Source organism: Argentina silus (assembly GCF_951799395.1).
Source record: "Argentina silus genome assembly, chromosome: 19".
NCBI lineage: Eukaryota > Metazoa > Chordata > Actinopteri > Argentiniformes > Argentinidae > Argentina > Argentina silus.
In genome coordinates this window covers 4,852,699-4,864,570 of record NC_139673.1, presented here as the reverse complement: position 1 = coordinate 4,864,570, position 11,872 = coordinate 4,852,699, and the positions used below count along the sequence as shown (strand labels likewise).

Below are 11,872 nucleotides of genomic sequence, written 5' to 3'. Positions count from 1 at the left end.
CACATTCATTTTTTTTGACGCAGGCAGCAACGTTACCAGCTAACAGTACTCACTTTTGCTAGCAATCGTAACGTTGTTGTCTGTCTCCAAAAAATAATACATAAATAAACGTCCCAGGCAGAGTTCTTTGTTGAACGTGGACGCGCATAGAAGTCCTTGATTGCGATGCACACTTATCCACGCCCACTGTGACGTCTAGCACCACCCACCGGGCGAAATGGCGTGAAAAGAGAGAGTCCCGTAATCACACAGCACAGCCAGTCAGCGCTGTTCTACGGTGACTCCACTAGGTCAAATCGCACAATAAAGCCGTTTCGCTACAGTAACAAGCGTTTTCGACATTCTCTCACAATGGCGAGGTAGTGTAAAGAATGGGGACGCGTCTCGGGGCGAAGAAGAAACCATAAATTGTGGTGAAGGTCGCAGTTTTTTTCATTGATTGATAGCGACGGAATGCTTGATGATTAGAGGGGTCACATGAAGAGGAGTGTTCAGGTGGTGGCTTTATGGATACTGCTGTGCTGCTACGTGGGCAGCAGACACTACAGCCTGTATCGGGACCAACAGCGGGCAAGAGAAAGAGGCTTTCCTACCATGAGAGAGTGTGAGCCCAGTTTTCTGGAGGGACACACAATTTAACCGATAAGGTTTCCAGAGACGCTGTGTAGGCAACAGCGAGAATAAGCGGCGAATCCAGAGTTGGGTTAAGTTTTGGGGAATGGCAGGTCGAAGCCGAAGAGCATGGTTTAGTGTTCTTTTGGGACTGGTGGTCGGGTTCACACTGGCTTCCAGACTCATTTTGCCGAAGGCTACGGAGTTGAAGAAAGGTGGTCAGAAACGCAAGGCAAACCCAGCAGGTTGCGGGTTGAACGGGGGTCTTAGGAAAGAATACGGTGGTGTATTATGGCCTCCGCAAGATAACGGACTTTCGGCGACCGACAAGCCAGTCCAGAGGTCCAACAATTTCCTCTTCGTGGGCGTCATGACCGCCCAGAAGTACCTGACTAGCCGCGCTGTTGCGGCACATAGGTATGTGTGTAATTGGAATACCAAGGAATGTTGCTTTTTCTTTTAACACAAGAGAATCCACCAGTCAGAGAGTCTTAGCTACCAATGTTCTGCCTGGTGGTTTTGTACACGTCAGTTCTGTTCCTTCTCTCCTCCCATTCTAACGTTGTCTACCACTTTTACATTTCAATTGTTGAAACATTGTTGCTTGTTTTCTACCACATTTACATGCCACTGCAGAAAATGCAACAGTATATTCCGTCAGTTGCCTACCAGATGTATACAAATGGACCGATTGGTTCAGTAACAGCATCACCCTTCATGGGAACATTGCATGTGTGCCAATGTCATCTTTTTATATTTGTTTTTGTATCTGAACCTCAACAATACTGTGGTGGTTTTGTCCCATGCTGCTGTCAAGACAAAACCTTGCAGGGGGTGGACATTAGAGAGCAGACAGTCAATGTTCAATTTGACAGTGTTAGACTAAATGTGTAGATACAATTCTAGGCCTATCAACAATCTCACCTAAATGCACCATGCAAAATGTCAACAGAAATGATGCTATCCACAATGTGGAAATCATGATCTGTCCATGGCTTTGCCAATCTATAAACCCATTCGTTCTTGGGCTGCAGCAGTAGGACATCATGTGGTGATGAATTTTCCTTCAGATGAGTATTGGTAGTTTCATTCATAGAGTCCTACGACTGACGGCTCTATTTTCTCCTTGTTCGACGTTTCTGTCAGAATTTGTTAATACATCAGTAGAGATTCTATTAAGGTGTCAATAAATGAAGATGTTTGGTGAGACCAAATGTTAATGACATTAGTTTAAAATTCCCTTCATCTAGTGCAGACCTTGAAAATGCTGTGAATGCAAGGCTGAGGGTTTGATGAAATTAGGGTTTGGACGGAGAAGAAAGCGTGAAAACCTAACAGTACTTTCTGTTCACTTGCAGTCATGTGGAAGATTCAATATATTTTGGGGGGGAATTGTGCTTGCACATCTGCAAAGACATACAAGGATATTGTAGTTAATGGAATGAATTAGCAGCATACTCCCCATATTAGATTTGATTCAGTCTCCTCTCATGGCCTCTACATGGGCAGATGTGAAGATGTGAACAGCTGATGATATTTTGTACGCACAATTATACATCCACACTCATTTTTAGTTTGTCTGTAGTTTATTTTTGGCACAAATATTTGGGTTATTTTCAGGACAGATCTGTGGGAAAGAGAGCCTTGTTTTCAGAGGCTGTTTGTTAGGTCATTACCAAAACCTCTTAGAAAGCAAAGTTGTTTTTCTCAATGAAACATTACTGCTGCTAGATTTTGTAGCTTAACATATGGGGAATGTGAGTGTGTGAGTGTAGCCCTCTGCTTAACATCATTTAATCACTCATCAATAATCCATAGCCCCTTCAAAGATCTGTTCAGGTTCATTACAAGTCAAGTCCTCACCCACAATGTTGCTGTGTGTGTGTGTGTGTGTGTGTGTGTGTGTGTGTGTGTGTGTGTGTGTGTGTGTGTGCGTGTGTGCGTGTGTGTCTGATCCCTTTGTGTGTGTCTGTCTAGGACGTGGGCCCAGACCGTCCCAGGTCGTGTGGAGTTCTTCTCCAGTGAGGGCTCGGACACCTCCGTCCCCATCCCCGTTGTACCCCTGAGGAACGTGGACGACTCCTACCCTCCTCAGAAGAAGTCGTTCATGATGCTCAAGTACATGCACGACCACTACCTGGACCAGTACGAGTGGTTCATGAGGGCCGACGACGACGTCTACATCAAGACAGAGAGGCTGGAGAGCTTCCTGCGTAGCCTCAACAGTAGCGAGGCCATCTTCCTGGGCCAGACGGGGATGGGGGCCAGGGACGAGCTGGGGAAGCTGGCTCTGGAGCCTGGGGAGAACTTCTGTATGGGGGGGCCGGGGGTGATCATGAGCAGAGAGGTCCTGAGGAGGATGGTCCCTCACATACGCCAGTGCCTGCAGGAGATGTACACCACCCACGAGGACGTGGAGGTTGGCCGCTGTGTGAGGAGGTTCGCCGGGGTGCAGTGTGTCTGGTCCTACGAGGTAAGATACGGGGCCTGTTTAGAGCACTCGATCTGTCCCCCTTCAGAAAAGTACAACTTGGGGCGGGTCTCAGTAGACTAAGGTGGCCCCCCGTCTCCTTATCCCGTCTCCATCAGTACTTATCTGAAAACAAAGGCTTGAAAGCTGTTCGGAGTCAGTTCGGATGCCTAATAGGTTTTTTAGTTCAGATGGAGGAAAGGAGATAAGGAGTGAAAAGCCTCTTAATGACTTCATGACTCCATAACTTCTCCTTTATACTCCTGCCTGCCTTGCGTTTTATGTGCAGACCGAGGATGATTCGGCAACCTCAGATGTGATGTGCTGAGAGGTACTCTCAAACACACAGATGCTCCCTCTCTGACCATAGATAGATCTCAGCATTGGGCAAGAGTGTTCTCCCTAACCTGAAATTAAAATTCCTTGTTCCAGTTTTTGCTTTCTAACGTGCATTGTTCTGAAGTCAACCCACTTTAGCAACATTTTGGAGCCATAATTTTGGCTCTTTCAAATTGTAGGTTGCAGCTTGGCAAAAGGTGTCTGTTTTTAACTGGGAGCCTTTGTTATTGCGTTCCTCCCGGAATAGTTCTGGAGCTTTTGTGCTGTCCTCACAGGCATTAGACGGAGATTAGAGAGAGGGAGGGCCCGACTCAATTCTTATTTCAACTGTCCATCAATTAATGTCTTGATTTATTGTCTCTCTCTCTCTCTCTCTCTCTCTCTCTCTCTCTCTCTCTCTCTATTGACAAGTTCTTTTGCCTGACCACTGAACCCCCTCTTTACCAGACACAGACAGGCGCTTTCTCTTAAGAGGTGTACATTTGTTTTCTTGACAGCCTGCCAGTACAGTTGGTGTGTGTACTTGACAGGTTTGTTTACTGCTTGTCAGCGGTTCACATCATAAAATTTAAACTGACGAAATCAGTTTGCGGGTGGAATTGTCGCCGTTGAGACATGCAGCGTGGCACATATTTTCTATTCAAATACATTTACATATAATATCAGTCTCGTGTGGAAATGAGCCAAATGAGAATCTGTTCTATTAAAAGTTTTCAATGGATCTGCCCTGACAGGTGGAATTAGTCAGGGCTGGCATCTCTTCTCCCTCATATACCTTTCAATCACCTTTATGACAGGTGCCTTGGGCCACTTTTAACCACCCATTTGATGTGACTTTTAATTACAGCTAATCTTTAGCTAGTTACAGAGAGCAAAGCCAAAAAAAACTTAATGTGAGTGAGATGGAGGAGGGGGGGAGGAGGAGGAGGAGGAGGGGGAGGAGGAGGGGGGGGGGGGGGTATGACCCAAGCTGGGCCTTATACATTTATGAATCTCCTCGACTAGTCCCTGCTGTGAGACCAAATATTAACCCTACATTGCTTCTCTTTTTAGTGCTCTTAATAAAACCACTTTTGTCATCAATGAGCAATCACTTCATGTTTATTCTGGTTGACTTCAGTCCCAACTGTTCCGTAGATATGTGAGTCATATGGCTGACGTCAGTATGAGTATGGACCAACGCCCGTTGATTAGAATTGATGGGATGAGAGGAGGTTGCATGAGGAATGAAGGGGTGGCATTAGAGGACAGCATGTTTGACCTCTGTGGATGATGAAAGGCTTCCTTATCCTCTGTTTGACCTGTATCTGTACTCACTTGCTAAGTGAAACAAGGTTTTGGGGATTTGTACATATTAATGCTGTGTCATGCTGTGACTCGGAGAGTATCAGAATCAACCAATAGGAAGCTCTACGCAAACAACTTGCATTCATTTTAACTCAGAGGTTCAGAGTGTCTGAGTTGTCATGAACGCAGCATAACCCTACACCATACAGTTCATACCTTCCCCTCTGTCGTAGATAGAGAAAGTCAGTGGAGGCTGGTGGAGGTAGAAATCTGAATACAGGCTCGTTGTGATACATGGAATGGAATGAGGAATGGTATCAAATACACATTTGATAAAATTCCTCAAACGTGTATTTGATACCATTCCTCATTCCATGCATTACAACAAGCCTGTCCTCTGATTTCTACTTCCACCAGCATCCCCTGATATACACACACCAGATCAGAGTATCTAGCCTATTCTCGGAAAAGAAAACACTATGGCTTCCTGAATTTGTCTATGGTTGGCTGAGGGGTTAGTTGCTATGGTAGCTTTGTATCTATGTGTCTGTCCACAATGACTGAGTGTTGTTGAGAGCCATTATCCAAATAGATTTTCTGAGGATGCTCTCCAGTACTTCAAAAAGAGCAGCAGGACAGCCAACACTGAGCGCGGTATCTCCATTGTGATCACAGAGTGAGCACCTTTGTAACAGCTGATGATTATGATTGAACACTCGAAGCCTCTATCAACCATTTGAGTCAGACAACTGCGCGCTGATTGTTGATGTCAGATGTCTTTTCTGGTGGAGCTGAGTGGAAATCCCCCCCTGCTGTCAGTTTCATGTGACCTCATCCAGAGTGATCTGATGACCCTGTCACCTTGTCTCTGGCCTTATCAGAGTGATGTCACTGCTATCAGTGTTCCGCCCAGAGTATTTTGAGACTGTGAACAAAGGCGTCAGTTGACACCAACCTTTACAGAGAGTCATGTCATATTGTCTTCGATCCAAATGAATCAACTCTGTGTTCAGTCGAGAGAGAGAGAGAGAGAATTTCACAATGTGTCATGGTAGGAATCAGTCATTTTCGCTGATGCTTATCACAGTATTTGTAGATAACTAACAGGCTGGGTTTCTTTCATTGCCAGACCGATACACGGGAAGTCTACCGCCTACATCTCTACTCCACCGTACAATGTCTCAACATGCTCGCTCTTTCTCTGTGTCTTCCCCCACCGTATCTCTCCTCCCTCTCTCTCTCTCTCTCTTTAACTCTGTGTCTTCCCCCACCGTATCTCTCCTCCCTCTCTCTCTCTTTAACTCTCTCTTCCCCCACTGTATCTCTCCTCCCTCCCTCTCTCTCTCTTTTTTACTCTTTCTCTCCCTCTCTATAGGTCTGCGGTTGGTCTTTGAGAGCTTTAGTTTCTACATTTCAATGTCTTCACTGTCAGAAACAGACTCCCTCTGTGCTACAGTAGGCATGGAACCTCCAGATATAATGATCATAACCATCTTGTTTTCCACCCATAACAACATTTTCAGCAATCGGTAACTGGATTAGGGTTGACGTGAGCGGCCCTGACTTCTGGATGACCGGGCCAAATGTCATGTGAAAAATATCTCACCCAAAAAGTAGAATGGGTCATATGATTCAAGTATGGATGCTTTGATTTCATCAGGCCAGTTCAGCCAGTTTAGTGACGGTATTCTCTATTTGTGTCCTGCCTGGCATGCAGTCTGTAGGACAGCACTTTATTAGGTTTGCCTATCTGGTGTTCATTGACAGGCCCTTCACAGCAGCTCTGTGGCTGCTCTCTCAGTCCAGAGTTCAAGAGGTCCTGACTGCTGTAGAACTAGCTGCAGATGGGACCTGTGAGCTGGATTAAGCCCGTGTCTGGTCAGTAGCGTCAGTCAGAGGGTTTTATACTGTTAAAGAGGCTATGGATCCCATCGTAAATGACAGGCTCATTGACTTCCTTGGAATCTTGAGTCTTGACTGGAAGAGGGTTGATATAGCCTTCTCTCTCCCTCTAGTTTTGTCCTTTCTCAGACAGCAGAGTATGCGGCGAACCTCGTGTATTTTGAGACATCCTGTGGCTGCTGGTGTATGTGTGTGTTATTCTGTGTTTTTTTTCTTCAGCACTGCCTCGCACCACGCTAAAATTAGACCCCAAACGAGCAAATAAATGTTTACAAGCTCAATTTAAAAATAAACACAAACGGAGGCCAAAGAGATTAATTTTTGCATGATTTTTCAGTATGAAATGCGCCCTCTGTGTGCCTGCAGGAGATGTAAATGGTATGCTTGACAGTAACACTTTTGGGAGAAAAACTATTAGATACATCTTTGTCTGCTAGTCGTGACTGACTCTCTAAAAAGCCGTACAATCTTGTGTCAATCCTTCTGGGTGGGCCTGCCTTACTGGCTGTCTGTCTGTCTGACTGTATGTCTGTTTGTGGGTTCCTGAAGGATCTGGGCAGTCGGTCGGTCTGTGGCCTAAAGAGTGATCCAGGCTGTCTGTCTGTCTGTCTGTCTGTCCCTCCCCCTCCCCCTCCCCCTCCCCCTCCCCCGAGAGACAACACAGAGAGAGAGACAGTTTGGTCCCAGGCAGGCATTTAATCACAGGGAATTACAGTGTCATTTGTTTGGAGATGTGTCCGGGGCGTGTCTTGTTTTACACTCTCTTGTATACATGAGCACTCTCAGCTGTGCCTTTCTATCCCCTGTCTGAGAGACTCTGCTTACATTAGGCTGCACACATCTGCACTCTGCTGATGGGAGGAAAACCATCAACCCTTAGAAGCCTGTTGGAACCCTGTTGGAACCCTGCGGGCCCGCTTGTTGATTTCCCTCGTTCCTCCTCTTCTCAACGGAGGCTAGCATTAGCGTGCGGATTACTCGCATTTTCTCGCAAATCCCCCCCCCCCCCCCCCCCCCCCCCCCCCTTCGAAATTGACATGATTCGCGTGCAGATCTAAGTTAACGTCCACCCATCTCAGATCAGGATTCGACCCTGTGTGTGTGTGTGTGTGACCAGGCTGTGCATAGGCAAGTGCCCTCAGCGGATGTCCTGTGTCAGCAGCCGCAGTCACGGCAGCAGTAACAACCACATCTCCCTCACGCCAACATACCCACATGCTAGAACAGAGCTAATGGGAATCACAAGCCTCCGCTGCTGCGAGGTATGAACCCACCGCTTAATCCTAATTTCTCCTGAGTGGCTCGCATATCCTGCCAAATCTGAGCCGGGGCTTTCTAACCGTGCCCTACTGTATGTGTGTTAACCCCCGGGAACAAGGGCGCCCCTGTGCTGAGGTCATAGTGGCTCTTTTCTTCGGGCCCCTCTGCCGTACACTGACATTTCTCCCCGACCGACCCCGGCTCAATTTGTCTGCATTAATCTGTCTCTGGTTTTTGCGGCCTGTTGCACATCTGCTGAATGCTGCAGTCAGGCCACCTTTCCTCTTCCTGCCAGAGGTGCTGGTAGAGGGTTGAAAGTGAAAGCTAAGAGAGAGACAGGATAAACTCAGGCAGACACACACACACACACACACACACACACACACACACACACACACACACACAGGCAAAAAAAGTAGGGCTAGTCAGTTTGTACCTGGACTTTTAAGCCTGTGTGATTAAGGAAGGGCCATATGACTTTTTGGATGTCAGCCCAAACAACTTCTATTTCTGATGTGGATCAGGCCCCCCTGTGCCAATGAGCAGCCTGGGTAAGAGGATCACAACACGCAACACACAACACAACTGATGAGGACGCTGAAACCTCCCCGAACCCAAGGCCTTCAGTTGATACAGGCTGGTACTGGTGCCGAACCCAAGGCCTTCAGTTGATACAGGCTGGTACTGGTGCCGAACCCAAGGCCTTCAGTTGATACAGGCTGGTACTGGTGCCGAACCCAAGGCCTTCAGTTGATAAAGGCTGGTACTGGTGCCGAACCCAAGGCCTTCAGTTGATAAAGGCTGGTACTCGCGCCGGCTTTATCAGCGTTAGTGAATTCACACCTCGGGCCGCCGGTTCCTGTTATGTACCGTGTGTTTCTCTCAGCTGCTGAGTTGGTAGCCTACTCCACTTCCCTGCGACTGCTTGCCAGTCTGAAGCTGTAGGGAGGAATAACACAGCTATATTAGCCCAAGCTATGTGTAGACTTTGTCTTTCAACAGTGGGGTGGTGTGTCCTTTATAAGGCTAATTGCTAGTTGTCTTTTCCCTTTCAAAGTGTTTTTTAGTTTTTTTAGTTTTTTTTTTAGCAGACTTCAGAAGATGGCTTCAGAAGATGGCAGGCCAGTAGGTTGTTGAGTTCTGACTCCCCCACCCTCTCTCTACTGCTTTATGTTGTGTTGACAGCACCCTCATTTGGCAGTCTGGGCCTAACTTATACACTGCTCTCTCTCACTCTCTCTCACTCTCTCACTCTCTCTCACTCTCTCTCGCTCTCTCGCTCTCTCGCTCTCTCGCTCTCTCGCTCTCTCTCTCTCCCTCTCTCTCTCTCTCTCTCCCTCTCTCTCTCTCTCTCTCTCTCCCCCCTCCCTGTCTCTCTCTCTCCCCCCTCCCTGTCTGTCTCTCTCCCCCCTCCCTGTCTGTCTCTCTCTCCCCCCTCCCTGTCTGTCTCTCCCCCCCCTCCCTGTCTGTCTCTCTCCCCCCCCTCCCTGTCTGTCTCTCTCCCCTCTCCCTCTCCCTCTCTCTCTCTCTCTCTCTCTCTCTCTCTCTCTCTCTCTCTCTCTCTCTCTCAATTCAACTGGCTTTATTAGCATGAGCAAACAAATGTTTACATTGCCAAAGCATCACAATTAATCCTAAGATAAACAGTTAACAACAGTCAGAAAGTGAAGACAAATATTAACAAGCTAATAAATACAATAACAAACAATAAACAGTTATTCTGCAGTTTATGGTCCACTGGCTGTGGGACAAAGTTACACATTTTGCTGCTAACATTTCACATTTGGGTATTTCGCCCACTAAATATGGTATTTTTTCAGTGTTTTTGTTCAAATTCTTTGTGGATTTCAGAATTTTGGGGGGGGGAAATAAAAAAAAATAAAAAAAATCTTATTTGAATATACTCTTGGCATGAGGTTAGGAAATGTATCTCAGTTTCTACCTCATTTTGTGAGCAGAGTGAGCGTAGGTTGTCTGGAAAGCCAGTTTTGTCTATGACGGCCTTTCTCTATGGCCAGGCTATGCTCACTAAGTCTGTACGTGGCTGTGTTCCAAAATGCGTTCTTGCACTTCATCTAGAGTGTATTCTGTACTTGGTATACACCCTAGATAGAGTGCAAGAACGCATTTTGGAACACAGCCAGTGACTTTCTTAATTTTGGATGTCTCTCTCTCTCTCTGCCTTTTATCTCTGTCTGTCTCTCTCTCTCTCTCTCTCTCTCTCTCTCTCCCCCTCTCTCTCTCTCTCTCTCCCTCTCTCTCTCTCTCTCTCCCCTCTCTCTCTCTCTCCCTCCCTCTCTCTCTCTCTCTCCCCTCCCTCTCTCACCCTCTCTCTCTCTCTCTCTCTCTCTCTCTCCCCCCCCTCCCTCTCTCACCCTCTCTCTCTCTCTCTCTCTCTCTCTCTCTCCCCCCTCCCTCTCTCACCCTCTCTCTTGCTGGCAGCTGACACAGAGCCTCTGTGAGAGGAAGTTGATTAGCCTCTGTCTGTGTCTTCTCACTTCCACCCCCACTCTGATTAAGTGCCTCTGTGGCTATTGAGACACTAAAACAGGAATGTCCCCTTCCTGTTTTAAGTTGTTGTTGTTGTTGTTGTTGTTGTTGTTGTTGTTGTTGTTGTGCTTTTTCTCTCAAGTCAACGATTAGGAGTGTGTGTGTCATTCTCCCTTACACATGGCCCCTCCTGAATACCCTCAGACTGTCACACTGCCCGTTTTCTTCAGATAAATGACAATTGTGATTTATTGATTCACAACTCGTTTCTACAACGACACTCCTGAGGCTGACCAGTACATGAGTGCCGTGACCCAGCGGCGTGCTGTGTCTTTGGGGTGCGCTGTCAGCTTGTGTCAGCGATGTGGCGCCTACGACCTACGACCTTGACTTCCACGAGGAATGGGAAGGCTGTCATCGCAAACTCTCGTCACCCCCCCCTCTTCTCTCTCTCTCTCCTCTCCCCTCCGCAATCAGTCTGTGGTGGTGTCAGCTTTCTCGCTCTCTCTCTCTCGCTCTCTCTCGCTCTCTCTCTCTTTTCAGACGGCAGGGCTGTAAACCACCTCAGGGTACCTGTAATGTGAGGAGTGGAGGAGCTGGCTGCTTAAGTCAGCACATACCGTGTGTGCGTGTATACGTGTGTGTATACATGTACACGGCCATGCCTCTCTGTCATTGTCCTTGCCACTCCCTGTTCTCGTGCGAGCCTGTTCTGAGCATACCCCAGGATTCCGTCCCACCAATGGGCAGGACTGGGTCTTTGTCTGACTGTCTCAGGTGATGCATTCCTATGACCTATAGGAATGCTGTGTATTCAACTATGTTGTAGGGACAACATAGACTAAAAAGCATTTATTTCCAAAAATAGGCTTCATCAATGCAAGGTAACCTACCCCTTATTGTCCTAACTTGCATGTGGAGTTGTTAAACAGGTCTGGTGGTTTAGTTGGGGGTGAATGTGGGCTTAGCTTGGAATGCCCCCAGGTAAGGTAAAGCTGAAGGAAAGGCAAACTCCAGCAGAGGATTGGATAGAAAGCAAAATGCCTCAGTGACAGTCAGTAATTAGATCATCTAATTAAATCATGTTTGAATGTCTGCTAGGTTTAAGTGGTTGTGCATTCTTTCTGCTTGCATTTCACCAGAGCTGGCAATGGCGGTAGAGTTTTCACATCTCTTCCAAATGTATCGTGTTTGATTAACCAGAGTATTGATGTTGGCTGAGTTGTAGCTGATCATGGACTTCAGACATTTCTTACGCCCACTGCTCACAGAGAATAACCTAGGTGTTTTGTGAAGGGTAGTCATAAAGATTTGTGAGTACGGTACCAGTCGAAAGTTTGGACACACCTTCTCATTCGATGGTTTTTCTTTATTTTTTATTATTTTCTACATTGTAGATGACAGCTTTGCACACTCTTGGCAAGTTTGTGTCCAAACGTTTGACTGGTACTGTACATGGACATGGACTTCACAGTCTACACACACACACACACACACACACACAACCTTGTC

General features: G+C 46.9%; 1 protein-coding gene across 1 annotated transcript in view; it reads left to right on the top strand.

Moving 5' to 3' along the window:
- Nucleotides 1–378: 378 nt before the first annotated feature.
- Nucleotides 379–11,872, top strand: part of chsy1 (chondroitin sulfate synthase 1) — a 44,235-nt gene continuing 32,741 nt past the window's right edge. Inside the window, exons 1-2 of the mRNA XM_083690962.1 lie at nucleotides 379–1,029; nucleotides 2,590–3,085. Coding sequence (XP_083547088.1) covers nucleotides 719–1,029; nucleotides 2,590–3,085 — 807 coding nt within the window. The 5' untranslated portion in view covers nucleotides 379–718. The remainder of the gene's footprint in view (nucleotides 1,030–2,589; nucleotides 3,086–11,872) is intronic.